General features: G+C 39.1%; 1 protein-coding gene across 1 annotated transcript in view; it reads right to left on the bottom strand.

Annotated features, from left to right (window-relative positions):
* The window catches only part of LOC306854407 (cell adhesion molecule 2-like), a gene marked incomplete at both ends in the record, with an annotated part of 261564 nt that overhangs the window by 42340 nt on the left and 196897 nt on the right, over positions 1 to 22327 (bottom strand). Inside the window, one exon of the mRNA XM_079392371.1 lies at positions 10625 to 10774. Within this exon, the coding sequence (XP_079248497.1) occupies positions 10625 to 10774 (150 nt within the window). The remainder of the gene's footprint in view (positions 1 to 10624; positions 10775 to 22327) is intronic.

Genomic DNA, 22327 nt, shown 5'->3' with positions numbered 1-22327 from the left:
ATTATATCATAAAAAATACCAGATTGCAACATCAAGAAGCATAATGGCCTGTTAATAACAGTTAAAATAACTGGAAGCGTGTGACACTAGAAGCCTCACACATTCATGCTAAAAAACAGTGCTCGCCCTTAAATAAAAAAAAATAAGATAGATTGTAAACTTTTACATTCACTATGCTGTAAAATAGGTGAGTTCAGCACAGCAGTGAGAAAAATCTAATTTTCATTGACTCTTTCCATTGGCCAACTGTGGCTCTAGGCATCCTGTCACATCGTTACTATATCAACTGACCAGGAGCGTAAATTTAGTCTTACAGTAGGGGGGACAATAAACATAAAATTTCTCAAGATAAATTTTTGAAGGGGACACAAAACAGCTAAAATTGTACTTGTAAGGATAAGTATACGCAGAGTAAAGCCTAACTACTATTAGTGTAGCAGGGAGACCGTGCCAAATTAGACAATCTCAAGCAGCGTTCGTGTCCGTTGTAGACATTACTATGTCAAGCAGGTAACGTTATAGCAGCCTCTTCAAAAAATACATTGGCATCATCTGTAAAAATAATCACTTCATCCGATGTTTAAGTGAATAAAATAGCCTTGACAGCCTCACTGAAGTTCCACGGACTTGTGTTTGACTGTGTGTAGGTGATGCAGGGTTGCCAGGTTTTCACAACAAAACCAGCCCAATTGCTACTCAAAACTAGCTCAATCGCGTTTCGGGGGTTAAAATACATGTTTTTCGGCGGGTTTAAAGTAGCCCAATTCTGCCAATAGTCAATTCTGTGGGAAAACCGTGGACTTGGCAACACTGATATGTAAAAGACGAAAGCAGGCATTTTTGGACAAAAGCACTGTGAGGCAAGGGAGGAGGGAGACTCAAAATGTTTCTAAACTTAAAACTTTTAACATAAAATTTTTGCCCCATTTGCGTTTGTGTTATTCTACTACTTACACAATTATTTCAAGTATAAAACATTGTTATTTACAATACACAGCATGGTTTTTAATCCGCCTATGCAACTAACGTTGTGCACCATATATTATCAACATTGTCAACAAATGATCAATTATCAAATTATTCTCAACAATTGGATCAGACTTCATCACTTGCAAATTAAGAGTGTAGTCAGTCCTAAAGAACATATTTGAAAACCAGATCTCATTTATGTGCAGTGTGAATAAACCCTATAATATTCTGGTCCCAAGATATCGCTCATTGTAAGTCTATGAAATTTCACACGTTTTAGTGTTCGTCAGTTGAGAACCAGAAGGCAGATTTCTTTGAAAATTAATAGCAAACCTTTTCTCAAAATCCGTATTTGACATATCATTCAAGTGCAAACGATGCACAATAACTTCCAATCATATTTGTTCCAATCCCTAACACTATAAGTATGGGCCATAGAAATAGTGATGGTTGACTTATCCTTTTCAAATTTGGTTCCACATATTCCCACTTTCACAATTGACCATCTTTTTCAAAGAAGATGTGCTCCTAGTTGCAGTGTAACATTATAATTCCTTTGAATCTCTTTGAAATTCAGCATGAGCACCCATAAGCAATCTTCTTTTCCATTTCCTCATTCCAGTGGTCCAGAATCCAAATATAATGGACTGTACCAAAGCACATCAGTAAAAATATATATCTCACACAGCCCGATTAGTCTAAAGCCGCATCTCACTGCCATTGTGCATGATTGAGGATTAAAGCCATTTTTCAAATGACAGTTCAGTGACATTTGCTACTGTATCCGACACACAAATCACCATAAATACAGAGCAGCCAAGTTGTTTTTGATTCAAGTGGCTTTTCAATATATGGATAATGGACAGGTTGGGATAAAAACATTCTCTGTTGCTTTACGGTGCAACCAGATGCAACAAACATTAATCAGAATTAGACAATGGATTGGATCAAATATGAACAATATCTGACCAAAAGGAATATCAACCCACCAAATCATACTTATTACAGCACACTGAATGAGACACCAACTCCTAAATCCTTTAATACTGATTGTAGAAAAGTCTCCGGTCACTCGAGACAAGACCATTCATTTCCCAAGGCCACTAGAGATTGAAAAGCCTTCAGTCTCAGTTTACAGACCTAATTGTGACCAAAGCCAATTTTCTCTCGACTCACTCTCTGTCTTTGCCCTCCTCGCTCGTTCAATAGTGCACACTGTTGCCCTGAATCTCCTGATGCCAAACGTGCCCTCACACACTGCTGACAATGATGGTTTTATTCCCACTGAGAGCGCTGCATTTAAATGATGCACTTTAAATTGTTCACCTTGCATGTTTCCCCCAGCATAATGACTTTCCCAAAATAACACACACAATCTTTATGCAAAAGGACGTATGCAAATAAAAGGTACTCATATCAAATAATATGTACTACATTATGTTGAGCCGTGGTGCTATTACAACAAATATCTATTACATAAGCGGCAACACAACAAACATATTACGACATGTTTTTTATTTCTTAACCAAATTAAATGAAATAATTATACATTAAAGGCCTAACTAAATGCCAGCCATAAATATAAATTATATAAACATACGTAAATTAACAGCATTACAACAATTACTTATGGCCTTTTGCTTGTCATAAAAAATATACAGTTATATTGCTATACTATGCTTATGTTGTTTAAAAATACATTTATTCATTCTTTTCTGTGAAGCTTCTGAAACAAAAGAGCAGATAGCTTTTTTATCCATCAGGTTTTAAAATTTTTATATATATATAACACTTTTTTTTAATAACACAACCTCTGCTACTACCTGATAGTGACGGTTTTAACTGTTTTATCACTGAAATCACACCTGTCTTTGTGACAGCACTCGACTCTGTTAAAGTCAAAAATGTGTCAAAGTAGTCACACAATAGACTGCTTCATTCACTTCCATTCATATGCATATGAAGTGTAGGGTAAGATCGACCAGTTCATCATTTCATCTGAATATCAGCATTTGTGAGATTTAGTCATTCAAAACAGTTCTGAGGTTAACTGATTTAATTTTGTGTCTCTGGAAAATAGTGACCTATCATATGACACTGTATTATGTTGAATATCAAAGTTTACTGTATCTATTTGTGGACATTGTGTATTAAGATCTATGGAGTTGTTTTGTTAGGAGAACTGGCACAGAGGGACCCAAATGGCATGTTGTTACAAGTGTTATTTTTAAGCTTATTATATATTGTAATTAATGGGGTTATTATTTAATATTTCCATTAATTAGATGAACATTTCAAAATCTTCACTTTAATTAAAACCTATAGGTTACTTGAGTGAAATAACTACATCTGCAGTCATAGTGTTGCTTTCATGGCATATCTTCAATTAAATATGTGCAATTTTTTTACTGTGATTCTTCTTTTTTCTCTCATTGGTCTTATCCCTCTTTATTAATTTTGTGCTATAACAACTAAATTAGCAAATGTGTCTATTTATTTCCTAACATAACACAATGGCTGATGTGTAGACATTCTACATTGTAAGCCTAACCTGTGTCAAGCTTGTAAAATGCTCAATGTTTTTCTCCCTGCAACCACAGACTTTCGCCACAGAGGAGTCCAAGGTGGCGTTAGTTCTCACCCTGCTGTCTGGGAAGGCGGCTTTATGGGGGACAGCGGTGTGGGAGAATCATCATTCTTGCTGTTCCTCGTTCCACGCACTTTCTGAGGAGATGATGAGAGTCTTCGATCGCGCGGTAGTTGGGCGCAAAGCGGCGCACAGGCTGACCGATCTCCGTCAGGGTGAAAGATCTGTCTCGGACTTCTCCATCGAGTTCTGAACCCTGGTGGCTGAGTGCAATTGTAACGAGGAGGCGCAGTGGGACATGTTCCTACATGGGTTGGCTGACCGGGTCCAGAGGGAGATATTTGTCATGGAATTGCCTACCAGCTTGGATGGACTGATTGACTTAGCTCTCCGTGTAGATTCATGCTTACAGCAACGTGACCAGCGATCTCGTCATCAGCTGTTGCCAGTATTTCCTGATTATTGTCTGGACATACGGTCAACCACTTGTCCGACAGCGAACCCATGCAGGTTGGTAGAGCTCGGCTTTCTCGGGAAGAGAGAGAGCATCAACGAGCTAGAGGATTGTGTTTATACTGTGGTGTGTCGGGGCACTTCCTGGCAGAATGCCCAGTAAAAGCGCAAGCCCAACAGTAGAATTGAGGATACTGTCGTGTGAAGTATCGTTGAATCAATCCTCAACCACCACGCTCCTCCCGATAAGACTGCAATGGGCGGTCGGAAGACATGACGGTTCGGCTTTGCTGGATTCAGGGGCAGAAGGAAACCTTATGGACTGAACTCTGGCGCACCGGCTCCATATTCCTACAACCTTGCTCCGTCACACGATCTCTGTCAGTGCACTTAATGGACAATCACTTCCCAACATCACTCACTCCACTATACCAGTTAAACTCGTCACATCAGGTAACCATACAGAGACTATTGAGTTTTTATTGACTGACTCACCTATGGCCCCAGTGGTCCTGGGACATCCCTGGCTCGTCCGACACAACCCTACAGTGAATTGGAGCCAGAGTTCTGTCTCTGCGTGGAGCGAGAACTGTTATGCTTCTTGTCTTGTGTCTGCCTGTTCTCCTGTGTCTTGTGTTTTGTTGCAGGATGAGGCGGTGAATCTGTCAAACGTGCCCGAGGAGTATCTTGACCTGAAGGATGTGTTCAGTAAGTCCAGGGCTGCTTCTCTTCCTCCACATCATCCCTATGACTGTGCCATAGATCTAGTTTCAGGTACGTCTCCGCCTAAGGGCAGGTTATACTCGCTTTCGGTTCCTGAAAGGGAGGCCATGGATAAATATATTTCTGATTCTCTAGCAGCGGGGATCATTCGCCCTTCTTCTTCTCCAGCGGGGGCAGGTTTTTTCTTTGTCGCGAAGAAGGATGGCTCTCTGCGACCTTGTATTGATTACCGGGGCTTGAACAACATCACGGTAAAGAATACTTATCCTTTGCCGTTGATGTCTTCTGCGTTCGAGAGATTGCAGGGAGCATTCATCTTCACCAAATTAGATTTACGTAATGCCTATAATTTGGTTCGCATAAGGAAGGGGGATGAGTGGAAAACTGCTTTTATTACCCCCAGGGGGCACTTTGAGTATCGGGTCATGCCGTTTGGGTTGTCCAACTGTCAGTTTTTCAAGCACTCGTCAATGACGTGTTGAGAGACATGGTAGATCAGTTGGTAGACATGGTAGATATATGTTTACCTGGATGACATATTGATTTTTTCTTCGTCACTCCAGGAACATGTGCAGCACGTCAGGCGAGTGCTCCAGAGCCTGCTTGAGAATGGGCTTTTTGTCAAGGTGGAGAAGTGAGTGTTTCATGCACAGTCGGTTCCTTTTTTAGGGTACATTGTCTCGGTCGAGGGAGTTCACATGGACCCCGATAAGGTTAAGGCTGTGGTGGATTGGCCAATCCCTGATTCCCGTAAGGCCCTGCAGAGGTTTCTGGGGTTTGCCAATTTCTACCGACGTTTCATTCGTAATTTCAGCCAACTAGTCGCTCCTCTGACAGCCTTGACCTCCTCCAAAACGACGCTCAGGTGGTCCTGTGCAGCTGAGGCTGCATTTGCCAAATTGTGGGCATTTTTTTTCTCGTACGGCTCGGGCTCCAAGAACATCAAACCTGATGCGCTGTCTCGCATTTTTTATCTTTCCGAACGCCTGTCGTCTCCCGAGTGCATACTACCTGAGAGACTCTTTGTCTCCATGCTCACTTGGGAGATTGAGTCGAAGGTTCGCACAGCCTTAGAGGGGATAACGCCTCCGTCTGGGTGCCCACCGTACCGGTTAATCGTGCCGGAGGGGTTACGGTCCGACGTTATTCGGTGGGGTCATGGTTCCAATGTGGCTTGCCATCCAGTAATTGGGCGCACTACGTTTCTAGTTAAACAAAGGTTCTGGTGGCCCGCCATGCCTCGCGACATTCAGGATTTTGTTTTGGCCTGCTCAGTCTGTGCTCGTGGTAAGACTTCCAATCGAACCCCGGAGGGGTTACTTCAACCACTGTCTGTCCCTTTGAGACCCTTGTCCCATATTGCATTAGATTTCATTACAGCCCTCCCACCCTCCCTGGGCAAGACGGTCGTTTTGACCGTAGTGGACCGATTCTCGAAGGCAGCTCATGTCATCTCCTTACCCAAATTACCATCTGCTAAGGAGACAGCAGTTACTGTCGTTGATCACGTCGTTCGCATTCATGGCCTTCCGATGGACATGGTTTCGGACAGGGGACCCCAGTTTGTATCCAAATTTTGGAGAGAGTTTTGTCGTTTGCTGGAGTACAGTGGAGTACAGCTTTTCTACTCATAGAAAAAATTCACTGAACATCTTGCAGTCACAGTTGGCTGGTGTTAACAGCACATAAATTGATGAATAGTGCTGAAATGAATTCACTTTTACATAACGCTCAATTTCCCGTGGGTGCTTGAGCTCCTGAGCACCCATGGGAACTGGCACCTATGTCAACCGCGACGTGTCTGCGCCTTCAATCCACCACAACAAGTGCCAACACAACTTCCCTGATTTCCTACAATTACTAAATTCACGTGCTGCTCATTCTATTATCATCATGTTCCAAACAATTATTTTAATTAACATCTGGCGTGGTTAATGTACAATTTGAAGCGGGCACTTCCCACTACAGAATTACCACCATTACTTCGCCCTCAACAACAGCACACCTGTCCACTAAAAAGGGAGGCGGGTGAAGGACTGGTGCCAGGAGGGCATTATGTTGGCTGAACGCTGGCAGAATGTTGGCTGATGTTGCCAGCTTGCTCACTTCCTCCAATCTGTGTCAGTGTCACATCAAACCCCCTCGACTGGTTTGTCTGTCCCTCTTGGCGGCAGTGCCTGTGCCAGATTCGGTACCTGGGTATTTGCAAACACTGAGCTAAAGAAAGCGCTCTACCCATAATCCGTGTAGTTGGAACAGCTTGCCAAGAACCTGCACATGCAGTTCACTTGGGAGATGTGAAAAGAAAACATGACAAAATACAAATACGGATAGTTTTAGTGTGACTTGTACATGCAAATCCTTAGAATAGAACTTGATGAGAACCAAAATAAGATCAGATAATTTCATCATTCAAACCACTCTGCCTTCATTTGAATCATGTGAACAGATAAAACCCTCTCTCTCTCTCTCTCTATATATATACATATATATAATATGAAAGATTAGTTCACCTGAAAATGAGAATATTGTCGTTATTTAGGCCTCATTTATTCTATCAACCAATTCTGATTTGCTCTGGTGAAGGCTGGATCTTGTTATGTGATTATACCTTTTTAAAAGTTTGAGGTCAGTATTATTATTATTATTATTTAAAGAAATTAATACTTTTATTCAGCAAGGATGCATTAAACTGATTAACAGACTTTTAGGTAACATTTTATTTTAAGGTGTCCTTGTTACACGTTACATGTACCTACTATTATAATAATTAATTATGCATAATTACAAGTAACCCTAAACCAGTCCCTAATCCTAATCCTAGCCATAGAGAAAGTACATTTAGTTGCGTAATTAATATTACTCAGTATTTACACTGTAACAAGGAGACCTTAAAATAAAGTGAAACATACTTTTATAATGTTACAAAACTTCTATTTCAGATGTTCTTTTGAACTGTATTCATTAAAAAAAAATATATGAAAAACTTTGTTTCCACAAAAAATATTAAGATGCACTACTGTTTTCAAGATTGATCATAATACTATTAAAAATAAATGTTTCTTGATCAGCATATCAGCATATTAGAATGATTTCTTAAGGGTCATGTGACACTGAAGACCGGAGTAATGATGCTGAAAATTCAGTCAGATATGTATTAGACGACATACACTACCATTCAAACGTTTGGGGTAAGATATTAATATTAAAAATAGTTTTTAATGTTTTTGAAAGAAATCTCTCATGCTGAACTCTCCTTAAATAAAAGAAAAATAGCAATACTGTGATTTATTTTATTTTTTTTCCCAGAATTTATAAATTTTAATACATTATTTATTAAATTTTAACATAACGGGAAGGACATGACAATGAGAACATTTTTAACTTACTGTATATTAAGTTATTCATTTATAATATATACTTTATAAATATTAATGAATATATTAATTATATTAAGTATGTACTTTTTATTACTGTGCTACATATTTCCAGAAGAGTCCTTTTGTTAGTTTTCGTCTTAATTTAATCTGAATAACATATCCAGGAATGTGTAAAGAAACATTTTGAAAAGATGTACTGCATGGAGTATTTAAATTTCTTTTTTGCAATTAGACCGTGATGTGCATGTACAGTAAATCTGGTCTGAAGTACTCGTGTCCTCAAGGTCATGGGTTTGATTCCCAGGGAATGCATGAACTGATAAAATGTATACCTACAATGAAACGCAAGTCATTTTTGTCTGCATAATAGAGAAATGTAAATGAAATCATCACTTGGTGCTCAGTTAAGGTTAATGAATGCATAAAAATTTCTATGTGTGAATCATGCAGAGAGTTGTCTTTGGAAGAATTACAGTAATTAGGTTCTTGTGATGTTTTGTACTGTAGATTCCTTAAAATATTTCTAAGAAAAGTAGGTGTAAAACAATGTCATGTTCATGTGCTGACTACTACTACAAAGTTCTGACAACACTAGATAGTGCAGACTGACAGACTCGTAGCATCTTGGTTATTAATGTAGACACAGTCAGCTTGGTCTTGGAGTGTAAATTCTGCCTTATGTATGATATTTCAAACCCATTTGACTTTCACAAAACAGATTTTTAGCAGAATGTTCACGCTAATGTTCACGTGTAATAAAAAGTGAAATATTGCAAGAATTTTCATTTGCAGGTGAACTATTCCTTATAAAGTTGAAAGAATAGCTTGGAGCTTCTCACAAATCCAATCTCAAAATCGTCAATTGCAGTAAAATGTGAATTGACATATAATCTCTGATCCAACCAGAAACCAAATGAAGAGAGAAAAACATTTCAAAGCACTGTGCTCTCAAAAATATGACAGTAGTTGTTTTTGCAAGAAAACTAGAGCAAACATCTGCACATATAGAGAGATAATACATTATTTCAAGCCTGCACTCTCCCACACATGAACACACACGCAGTCGTAAATGTCAGTGATGGTACTGCTCTCCACTGCAGACTAATGAAGCGACTTATTTTCATTAGACAAACATAACAAAGGAATTCTACTTTAATCTCCTGGCTATGTTCTGAAAAGATATCAAGTCAACATGAAATCAAAAATGACCCTCATTTGCTTCCTAAATACTGTCAGTGTTTGTGGCCTTATTGTGAATGATCCATCTGCATATGTTATTTCCTAGAAAATTCCTGTCTTCGTCAATCAAAACTCGCTCCATCTCAGAAATGACTTTTTTTTTCTGTTACGCCACCAAGAATCCTTATTTCTCCTCTAAACACCTTTCATAGAGAGATTTTTTTTTACCATCCAGTCCATTCAAACCAAGCCTTCCCAGTCTAAATAATGTCATTATGTCAAGACATGAAGATGAAAAGAAATCAACAAGTGATGCAACACTAATTTAGTATCAATCAATCAGACAGACAGACAGACAGACAGACAGACAAACAGACAGACAGACAGACAGATAGATAGATAGATAGATAGATAGATAGATAGATAGATAGATAGATAGATAGATAGATAGATAGATAGATAGATAGATAGACATGTAGATAGATTAGAAATATTAGAAATATTAGATTGCATCTTCTTGCTTTTCAGAATCTTGCGCCATATTTTTAAGGTGCCATGTCAAGTTAAAAGTGGTTCAGCTTTGAAAAACGCCCCCTGGGAGCCCTGATTTGTGCTCCATTCTGCTGTGCTCCATCTAGCTGTCTTTGAACACAAGAACACGTCCTGTGTGAACAGCTTCTTCTCTCAGTAAATGTGCTTTACATGGTGCCTGTAGCTCAGGTGGGACTGTAATGACTGCAGACTCAAAAAATACAAAACAACAGCAAAATACCTTATCTTTCATTTCATATATCATTTATTTAAAATAACAATAATTTAAATTAATCAATTGTTTTTTTTTATCTTTAATAATTATAATTTAAAATATAACAATTAAACATAAATTTTATACCAGGCCATCACTTTACAGTATGTTTGTGGGTCTTATGTATTTATGAAAAAACTGGAATAAACCACTTTAGTTTGCATGAGGAAGCTATAAAATCAGCTGCAAACAATCTGTTGTGCGTTGAGTACATATCCTTACAGACTTGAAGTAAAACACTTCATCCTTCACCACTGGGGAACCTTTAATGATGCTAAATTGCTTTTGTTATTGCAGTGCTGATGTGGATGCTATGAATCGAATAATTGATTGGTTTGTTTGTGTGCCTGACTCATCTGAGAGAGAGAGAGAGAGAGACACTTGAATGTTAAGTCTCATTAGTCTTTTTGAGCCCAAACTCATCCTTACACAGCAGATTTCCACTCGACCCGACCCAGTAACCCATTCTGATTCTGCTGCTGGCTCACCACACCAGACTGATTTATGGCACATCCTGCCCACACTCACCTTTCTTGTCCCCAAAGAAGAGGGTCTGTTGTGCTGGATTTGACCACTGGAGGGAGGTGTTATCATTATAATCCACTCGGCAGGTCATGTTAGCTGTGCTGCCCTCGACCACCGTCACATTCTGGGTGATGGGGAACTGAGCCTGACTACCTGCAGAGAGACAGACAAGGAGAGAGAGACGGGTTTATAAACAAACCACTGTTACAGAAGAAAGAGGACAGAGGAGGACAGAATGCACTCAGGTACGAGTGGGAAACCGTCTCAGTATAGTGACTCTGAATCACGTCGTAGGGTCGTCATGGGGGTATATTATTATAAAATAGACATTTTCTTTCCTAGATGATGATTGTTAATACAGCATTCCAAGCAGGCAGTGTTGAGAATGCTACTTTACTGTAGCTTGCTAAGGTACAGTAAATGCTAATCAATATTTAAACTTGATGTGCTTCAGTCAAGCCCTCACAAAAGTTAACCATGGTTTTATTACAAATTAAACAAAAAATAACCACAAATGAAACATTGTTTTTCTACATTAACCATAGTTTTGCCATGGCATAAAGTTAACGGTATGTTATTTATTTAATGAAATATGAGTGACCCCCTCTGGCGTTATGTTGCATCATTTACCTTTAAAGTCCACATGAAGGCCCTGTCCCAAATGACACCCTAAACCCTTGCGGTCTTTCTCTGAGTCCGCACTTTTGTGATGTAATGCCGCTTTGACTGTCGGGTAGAAGTCTGCTGCGAAGCTCGCCCCAGTGCGGGCTTGGCAGAAGTGGATCGAGGGTGCATGGCAGCCGCAAAGGGGGCACTTACGAGCACCCTTCTGAACGTAAAAATGATGAATGGGACACCCTATGGTCTTGTGGACTTAACGAACACATGCATGCGGAAGCCATTGTAAGTCTGTAAGATCGCAATTGCACATGAAGTGTTCCAAGTGGGACAGGGCCGAAATCAAAATGTACAATATTTATTTTGTTAGCGCACATTGTTAGTCTTAAAGTGAACAATTAATCTGTGCAAGTTAATCCACTGAAAAAATAAAAATTTGTTTTTGTAACCTTTAATCAAAATCTGATCATTTGCTTCCACTCTGGAATGGCAGTTCGCTTCCGGGAACTCAAACTGTGTCGAAACGCTAGGGGAACGCCTTCAGCGTGGGACGAGGTCAGTCTACTACTGGTAGCACCGTTCTGGCCGGGCCGAGTATGGTTCTCTGACCTGATTTCTCTCCTCGACGGCTCTCCATGGGAGATTGTTTCAACGCAGCCGGCTTATGTTTGGGAGAGCGTTTCAACGCAGCGTCTCGTTCCCTGCAGGGAACCAGGGTTACATACGTAACCTGAGACGTTTGTCTCTGATGACGTCAGTTTGACGGATTGGGCAGAGTATGCTTAACCACGCCCCTCCAACCGTTAGCTTGCTGCAAGTGAGAGATGAGAGGAGGAGCGCAAATATAAAACCCCACCCTCTACTCAATATTCCGTTTCAAAATACGTCACCATACTGAAATAAAGTTGGCAGCAACTTCCGGTTCATGTGGACTTTAATTTTGAGACCATGCCCTTCCCCCTTCAAAGAAACTCTTCTCCTGCGGGAGATATGTTGATGTGTGCGCGCATCTGTGTGGAAGCACAATTTCTGAAGTGCGGAGGGAATATTACTATATTTATTAGTTTTCTGCTTCAGGTATGATTCTGTTTGCCCATCAGTTTACACTGTAATGACACTTGCAAACTCGCGCTGTGCCGCGAATTGGTCTGTTTTAAACTAAAAGATGGAAAACAGATGTTTTCTCATGCTGAGAGATAATGTGTTTGAAAAAAATATCATATATGTTGTAAACTAAATGACACAGCGGATGAGAACAGTTCCTATTATCTGTTTTTATTTGAGTTCCATAAGATGAGACATGTTACATTGAAACATTCTCTTGCCTTTTTCTGTTGCTGTTAGTTTTTTTTTTTTTTTTTTTAGTGGAAGGACAGCATTTAACAAACGAACTTCAAAAAAGACACTCTTATGGCAAACCTTGTTTATTTGGTAGTTAATTCCTATGAATTCATACAATCTCATTTGTGCGTTTCCGTACAATCTGCTTATGCTCCACTGACGATTAGATATAGGGGTGGACCTTCAGGCTTTTTTTTTTTCTTAAGATCATACGTTTTTCTATGGAACAAATAGATTAAATTCTCGGTTTAAACATCTGTTATGTTCTCTATGTTCTATTGTGAATAAAAGATTGGCTCATGTTATTTGAAAGTCTTCCAGTTTTCATTTTATTCAAATAAAAAAAAACGTTCCAAAATTTCCGGAATTCAGGTGGCACATATTTGACACCATTTTGCCATTTTAGACATAAGGTAGTTAAATGTTTCTCATGAGATCAAGTTTGTCAAATGAACCAATTGACTAGCATGAATTTGATTTACTAATAGCACACATGAGAGAGAGGACAGCTCGAATGAACTGAATCATTAGAATGAAACAGTTTTTCCATTGTAACATAAGAGAGAAACAGAGTCGTTTAGATGAGCGTATTTGATTATTGCCTAAATTGAGGTAATAAAAATTGCGATGTAGCATTTGGTCATGCTTCACCGCTAATCGTTAGTAAAAGCATAGTGTTTGTGGAAAAGCTATGCTACTTCAAACAGCTACTGTCCACCATCCTACTGAAAAATACAGTTACGTTAGTATAATTAACGTCATAGTAACAGCTCTTATAACATGTTATTGTATGGAAAAGAGCTGAACGTTTAGTGCTTAGTGTATAACATATTGGTTTGGAACAAAATACAGATTTTTCATTATTCGCTACCTATACTGTTTTTCTTAGGTAGTACATGATAAAGCATAAGAAATGACAGCTCTGCTGCTTTTTTGTGTCTACAGTGGTCTAACAATGTTCTTTTGCCATAACTATAAGACCTTTTGTACTTTATTGCATAGTTAGGATTCAGGAAGAGCTAAATTGGTCCAGCTATCGTTATTGGTCTTACTGAATACTATGTATAATAAGAGTGTGTTAAACCTGTTAAACTCAAAATGATGGATTATTGCACACATTTAGCACAGCGTTTGAGTATAGAAAGCAAAACAATGGTGTAATTCTTTGCCTCGCTCTCTTTCAGTTCATTCTGACTTGGGATCAGCAGTAATTGGTAGCATGGCCTAATTAGAGCTAGTCATGTTCGGCAAGGGAGACACTGCCACTGCAGCTGGGTGGCAAATTGACACATAATCCAGACTATGGTGGGCCTTCGATCCAAGTTAGTCTCGTGTCTCGTGTCTCATCTGGGAAAGAGGGATGGAAAGTATGTGTGTGTGTGTGTGTGTCTGTGTGTGTAAGTGTGTGTAAGGGGCATAAGGGACATCCAAGCCAGGCTTAATCACCCAGCCTCAGTGGATTCTGCTCAAACTTAATCCGCATTTGTTTTCCTTGTCTTGCTGAAAAGTCGCCTAATTGCATTCCGGCTGCATCTCGGTCTTCCTTTGTTTTTAAGGAACTATATATAAGTATTACTAATGTCCTTACTGTCACTTTTGATCAATTTAATGCATCAATAAAAGTAAACTCTTACTGACCCCTTTTTAAAATATTTTCTTACAAATTAGCATGTTAAATGTCCATTGTGCATAATTTAACATACTGTCTAAAATATTAATAATATATTTATACAAAATAGTAAGTATATTAAAAATAAACATGCTGTCGGCCTAGTGCAGTGGTAGGCAACAGGCGGCCCGTGGCCTAAAGTGGCCTGCCAGCAATAATATCTGGCCTGCGCCCGCAGTCAGGTTATTTTGAAAGCGGCTGGATCTGGAATAGATCTGTCATGACAGCAACAGTTAGCCTACTCACAACCAGAGTAGGCTATGTGAGCGGTGTGATTTTGAATGGAGCGAGGAGCGGATTTTTTAAAAGTCGGAGCGGCGTTGTTTTCACTCGCTCCAAGAGCACTCCACCACCGCTCCATCACGTGTACAATTCATGCCAACGACCCGGCCGTAATATTAACTGCATATTTAGGAAGAATTCACAAGTTTAAAATATTTAGCTAGCTAGATAGAGAAGGATCACTCAAATCAGAAAGAATGTGAATGACGGCAATGGACATGAGCGGGAAGTTATAATAGTTCTCAGGTTATTTGTTTGTTTTGATCTGAAAAGCATGATTTAAACAACTACTACAACACTTATTCACACGCAATCTCGCTCTCAATAATGCATTCAAACAAATGTAATCTTTCATCTGTATCCGATTTCGAATGAGCAGAAATGCATCGATCCGCAGGTAAAATAACTGACGAAAAAATACTGATATTTTCATCACACACAAAAAAATAATTGCAGACAACGTGCTGACAACCATGTAATTAGCTTGTCATGTAGTAGGAAAAAAAGTTTGCACACTAGTGTTCCAATAGCCACGTTGAAACAATCTTTTATTTATTTATTTTTTTAATATAGGCCTATGGACAGAATTGTGATACTCAAATACTTTAGCCACGGAGCGAAGGCAGAGTGGTGTTTCTGATTTCAGTGAGCGTGGAGTGGAGTGGGAGCGGGAAATGGTGAACCTGGAGTGGAGCAGGAGCGGAGTTATTAAATGCTCGGAGGGCGGAGGGGAAATTGTTGACGCTCCACTCCGCTCACATAGCCTACTCTGCCTGTCACCACCATTTTGTTAATGACTGTCCTACCACAGGATTTAATACCGAGTAAAAGCTCACAGTTACAAAAGACACTGTAACAGTATGTCACAGGCAATTCTAGTTGCATTTTTCATCAATTAACTTCTTAAATTATCCTTTGACTATGTTCTGGCTCGCTATCTAGTGGCAAAAAATTTTTTGGCCCGATGCCAAATTTATTTGCCGACCCCTGGCCTAGCAAAAACTTGCCTCTAGGTCCTTTGCCGATCCCGCCCCCCTATCTCCATCCAATAATTTCCTGTCCAAAAAATATATATAATAATATATAAAATATATAAAAAATATATAAAAATAAACATGCAATATTATATAAATAAAAAATGCATTATATTAGATAAATCTGAATATTTTTATATAGAATACCCAGTTCTTATTATCATCAATGTTAAAACTATATTAAATAAATACAAATGTTTTTAGACAGAAGATCCTGTTCTTTTTACAGCTAAATAGCAGGAACTGTAAAGTGGCTCGTAAATCAGCATGTTAGCATGCATGAAATTATTCACAAGCTAATACTCCATTTCGTGGCAGTAGGGGATCACCGTGTGGGCTTCCCAAAAGTGCCAGGCACTGCTGCGTTATCCTGAAGGTGACATTGGGATCTGTCTCATTCAAGGCCCACATGCTATGGAAGTGTTGTACCGACCGCGGCGTCAACTGCCTCCTTCATTATTCCAGAACAACATGAGCACATGAGGTGTGAGGTGTGCTTGAAACTGACATGGAGTGTGAATGTTAAATAGTGATGCTGGCTGACAAATCAAGTGATTAGTCTAAAAGGAAGAAGAAACAAATCAAGAGGAAGGTCAGAACAGACACCGGGTTTATGTTGTACTTTCATTACCAGCGGAGGAGTACATTAAAGGAGTGTTTTTTTTTGTTTTTTTTCAACATGAAAATAGTTTCTCCTATATAAACTTAATAGACAGACACCTATAAGTGAGCCATTTGTAGGTTAATTTTCCCAAAAAGTGTATCAAAACATTCCATCCCAAACAACCAACCAGACACAGCAACGGTGACTCAACCAATGGCGCAAATTTGGGTGGGGCTAATTGTTTTTCCATCCAATGTCAGCAGGGGGAGTGTTAAGAAAAAAAAACTGTATAAAAACAGTACATTTTTGCAATTCCACAGGTGCCATTTTTACACTGGTGTGAAATTCAGTCATTTCAATGTGAATCCCAACCCGATCTCACAGCAAATAACATTTTACATTTACATTTTGTGAAAAATTTTATTTTATGAGGTGGCTAATTCGTAGGAATTCGTATGAAAGACCACGCCTAACCCCGCCCCTACACCTACCCCTCACAGTGAGGTCATATAAATTCACATGAATTAGCTACCTCGAAAAATACATATAAATTGGTAGTGAGATAGCATTGTGAATCCATTCGATTTGGAATTTCGCGTGATGACAAATGATTTCCCCATGCAGATTTCGCAACAGGTTCACATTGGTTACGCGGATTCTCTACACTTAAGCAACAGAGAGCTGCTAGGTTTGAAAAAGACTTCTGAGTGAGTTGTGCTTCATACATCGCTACTGACAATAGACTTTTCTTGTCTATGAAATTTCACATTAATTTCTCTGATGTGAATAAAACTTTAGTGAGATTATGTGCATAAACAACATTTCAACTTTGTTGCTTGAATTTCTTATTCATAATTACGAAAGCCATCATTTAAATGTTTTCAAAATTAGAGATCTTTTGGAAAGGGAAGAAAGTTCAAATAAGCACTTTAACCCGATATAACATCATGCTCTTTATCCTAGTCTAAATCTTTTGTAATTACATTTCAAAACAGCCTTTTCCTAAATCCAGTAGTTCATGATTTACACAAAAAGTGTTATCGTTTGAGACAGGCTGCTGATGTAATACACTTACCCTAACTGAACTACAATTCCACACAGAAACTGAGTTTTATCCAACTGTATAATAGTTGAGAAAGAGCTTATAAATATATCAAATATATATAAGCACTTATAAAAGTATAAACATAAATCTCAAGTGTTAATATTCATGTAGCTCAAACTATAGAGCATGGTGGTAGCCATGTTTGATTCCCAGAAAATGCCTTGAATGCAATGTATGTCGCTTTTGGATAAAAATGCATGCCAAATGCATGAATGTAAATGTCCTTCTATTTTAGGCAAACACCATTCAAATAGCTACATTTATCATGAAAAATAAAACATGACCATCTCTGCATTCAGAAAAAATATCTAAATACTTGCTCTATTTTTCACTATTACCTTGTTGGCTTCAATCTCAGATCTCCTTGAACTATTTTTATTGTTGCTCTTATGCCATGAAAATAAAGAAAGCCGCTGGTGTACGGGCTGTTAAACACTTGTCCCTGTGAGAGTAGACACTGCTGTGCTGGTACAGGTGGATGATGGGTCAGCAGCTTATGTTTCACTTTTTAGTCCAAACCACTTAAAACAGATTCCAGACCAGCTATTTGCTCCATTTGGCCCTTTATTACAACAGGGCAAAGCTTCAGCATCAGTTAAATACTGCCTAAAGGGCCTTTTGTGTAGTTGTGGCCTGTAAATGCAGTAAGCTGACCTAAAATCAAATGAGAAAAAAATGCACCATTATATAAAAGCTGTTAAAAAAACAGTCATGTGTCAACTAAGTCAGGCCATAATCTTGATTCTGCTGATAATAGATACACAATTTTCAAAAATAAAACAATTTTAAAATAGTAGCAATGCTATTAAATATATTTACAAAATGTTTGGATGTTGCAAACAACTGGGTTCAAACAACAATTCATTGATTCATTGTAATCTCTACACAGAAGCTGATGTCTCCTTTTTTCGTGGAATGTTTGTCTAGTCCCTTGTGAAATTTGAAGTGTGTTTAATTGTATTGAATATACACTTGTAGTGTATCTTAAACGTAGACTTAAAAAGGTACTAGCATACAATATAATATTAATGAATTAAAAAAATATATGATTGCAACTAACATGTAATTAAGTGTCCTAAAACAGTACATTAAGTATATGTTTAAAGTATTATTTCTGCAACAAGTACTATTTCTATAAGTATGCTACTTCTTTTTCAGAAGGAGCTGCATTTACTGTCAATTATCTGTTCAGTTAAATCTTCTCACTATGATTGATATCCACATTGGTTTTGTGCCAAATATATATTGCTTTAATGTATTTAGCTACTTTTTGTTAGCTGTTCTAACAGACTAGATTGACTGCTTGTAGCAACAGTTTTTCCCAACACTGTTCTTATTAAATCAACTTAAAGACTCAAATTTCTCAGTAGGGAATTAAAGTGCTGACATATCTCATAAACACTTGTGCTTACTGTAGGTTTAGCAGGAAGCAGCAATGAATGAACCACACATCCAGAAATGTTTTTTTTCTGTTTCAGCTGAGTGCACCACATAATGGAAATCACTCGTTGATGAATGACCGGAAAGCAGCCAAGCAAGCCATTGTAGAATACACTGTATGCTTTGGGCACCATCAAAAAAGCTAACAAATAACCACATAGCAGCCAGAGGAACAACCATCTCAATTCATTACACAGCGATAACCCCTCTATCTGGACTAATGTGTCTGCCTTAGTCTTCAGCATTAAAGCCAGCAGTAGCATTTGTAGAAATGTTGCTCAACAGGATTCAACGACAGCTTAGGGTGAATCTCTCTGCGGCAGCTGCTTTGTGATTCTCAGTAACCCAGAAGAAATATGTATGGCTCAGAGGTTGCATTTTCATAGCTCATGAGACATCTCAGTCATGTCTTATTATATTGGATTGACAAAGTAAACTATACAAAACTCGGGTTAAAGGAATAGTGCACCTAAAAACGAACATTTGCTGAACATTTACACACCCTCAGGTCATGCAAAAGGGAGCGTTATATGGATTATGCAGTCCGGCCAGAAGCAACAGTTTTTAAACTATAAATAGTTCAATTTACTTAATGATAGATTTGCTTCTCGCATTCACTCAGATTTTCACAAGATGTTACTTATATTAAGTAATGTGGATTACTTGTGGATTACTTTTTGTGATGTTTTTATCAGCTGTTTGGACTCTCATTCTGACGGCACCCATTCACTGCAGAGGATCCATTGGTGAACAGGTTATGTAAAGCTAAATTTCTCAAAATCTGTTTTGATGAAGAAACAAATTAATGAGGGTGAGTAAATTTTTAGCCAATTTTAAAGTTGTTTTTTTTTCCCAAAATCATCAACCCAAGATCAAATTTCTTACATTTACTTTGCCATACCATAGTGTTTCTCGATGCTTCTGACTCCAAGACTTCAGGAGAATATTAAAATAAAATAGGCAGTCGTGGCCTAATGGATAGAGAGCTAGACTTGTAACCTGAAGGTTGTGAGTTCGAGTCTCGGGTCCGGCAGGGATTGTAGGTGGGGGGAGTGAATAACCAACACTCTCTCCACCCTCAATACCTCGACTGAGGTGAGACCCTTGAGCAAGGCACCGAACCCCCAACTGCTCCCCGGGCGCTGCAGCATTGGCTGCCCACTGCTCCAGGTGTATGTTCACTACTGTGTGTACACTTGGATGGGTTAAAATGGCACAAATTCTGAGTATGGGTCACCATACTTGGCCACACACCACTTCCCTTTCCTTTCCCTGATTCACTATTAACTACGACTTTTCCCTCAACAAATCCCCAATTTGCTGCTTATTAATAGTTAGTAAGGTAGTTGTTAAATTTAGGTATTGGGTAGGATTAGGAATGTAGAATAAGGTCATGTAGAATAAAGCATTAATATGTGCTTCATTACTACTAATAAATGGCTAATATTCTAGTAATATGCATGGTAATAAGCAACTAGTTAAGAGACCCTAAAATAAAGGGTTACCAAAAGATTTTGTTTACATAATATGTGTGTGTACTGTGTATATCTATTATGTATATATAAATACACACACATATATTTAAGAAAAATATGTTACATTTATTTATTAAATATATTTATGTATGATATCATTTATATAAATATGTACATGTAAATATTCTCAAAATATATACTGGAAGTGTTTGTCTTTATATGCACATAATAAATATACACAGTACACACACATATTGTCAGCAGATAGACACGGGACACAGAGATAAGTGCAATACAATAAACAGGTTTATTGAGTAGCAGCAGAGGGGAATGAGATGAGCAGAATGTCCAGTTAAACAGCCAGAAAATGGGAATGTCTCTAGGGGCTTATCTGAGTGTGAATGTCCTTTTTCCTTTTCCAGGGGATCCCGAGGTAACAGCGGAGCGTGGAGACGGTGGAGAACAGGGATAGGAACACTGGAGCAACTGGTAAGTAGACAAAAGGTAAGTGGGTCAGGTTAGTCAACATGGAATGTTTGAGACCAGACAGTCAGTGAACGGGAGGAGTGCAGGGATATAGTGCTGTTGATGAGTGCTGACAGGTGGCGGTGATTAGATATCAGGGGATTGGGATCTGGTGAGTGTCGTTAGTGGAGACTGTGGTGAGAGTGGTGACTCTCTGACAGTACCCCCTCCTTCAGGGGCGGCTCCTGACGCCCTATTATGGCGACGGGATCAGCCACGGCCTCTGGGTGCGGGACGGTCAGGGTGGTTCTGGTTAAACTCAGCCAGGAGAGAGGGATCCAGTGCATCGTCCCGGGCCACCCAGGATCTTTTCTCTGGCCCGTATCCCTCCCAGTAAATATATTCCAAGATATTCCATGCGACCACCCCATCGCCGAGAGTCCAAGATGTCCTGCACCCTGTAGACTGGGGGCTCCTCGATGATCTCGGGAGGAGGAGGTACTGCAGGCTCGTCGGGTTCTGTGACAGAGGGAGAGACAGGCTTGAGGAGTGAGACATGGAATGCTGGATGGATACGATACCGTGCAGGGAGTTGGAGATGGAAGGTGACCTCATTTATCTGCTTCTCGATGGTAAAGGGACCGATATAGCGGGGACTCAGCTTCCGGCAGGGCAGACGCAGATCCCGGGTGGAGAGCCAGACCTTATCTCCAAGACGATAGACGGGGGTGGCAGACCGACGGGCATATGCATAGGTCTTGTGTCTCCCCACTGCCTGCTGGAGTTGGACATGAGCTGAGTCCCAAACTCTCTCGCTTGGAGTACTTGGTTGACAGCTGGAATGTTGGAGGGCTCTTCTGTCCAGGGAATCAGAGGGGGTTGGTAGCCGAGTATGCACTGGAAAGGGGTGAGGCCGGTGGTGGTTTGCTTGAGGGAATTTTGTGCATATTCGACCCACGGGAGGAAGCGGTTCCAGCTGTGCTGGTTGTCATGACAGTAGGCCCGGAGATATTGCCCGATCTCCTGAATCTTCCGCTCAGTCGGGCGGTTAGTCTGAGCTAGAGTTTACTGTGTGGAGATGTGCTGATATCGCGTTTGGTCTCGTTCTGTCTCGCGTATCTTGTCAGTGTCGACGCTTGCTTGGCTATTTGTGTGATAACCGAAGAGTGTAAAGACTACCGTGCGACTCTACCGGGCTGGGACACCGGCAAAGGATATAAGTATCACTTTTTATTTATCCTTTTTCCTACTAGTACTTGTTTCACTTCAGTTTCAGTTTTTATAACCATTTCTTACTATGTGTAAGTTGTTGTTTTTAGCATGTGTGTTTGGCAGTGCTATTTCTTAAGATTACTATAAAATTTATAAACTATACTGTCGTGATTTGTATTTGTTATCTATTTAAATTTTAGTTAAATAATGTCTGAATTTATTATGTCTGTATAGGTCTTTTATGAAGTTTTAGTTTTATTTAATTTGAGTTATTTTAATACTTTAAGAAACTAAATGGAAATTATATATATATATATATATATATATATATAGAATTTATAAATGTGTATGTATATATGTATGTATGTGTGGTTGTACATATACACATATATATATGTATATTGGTGTTTGACTTAGTGTTATGTTAGAATCATTATTATACTCATACCTTTTGTTCTTTA

The sequence above is a fragment of the Barbus barbus genome (genome assembly GCF_936440315.1).
Source record: "Barbus barbus genome assembly, chromosome: 34".
Classification (NCBI taxonomy): Eukaryota; Metazoa; Chordata; class Actinopteri; order Cypriniformes; family Cyprinidae; genus Barbus; species Barbus barbus.
Note: the sequence above shows the minus strand (reverse complement) of the source record. Positions and strands in the feature narration are given on the sequence as shown.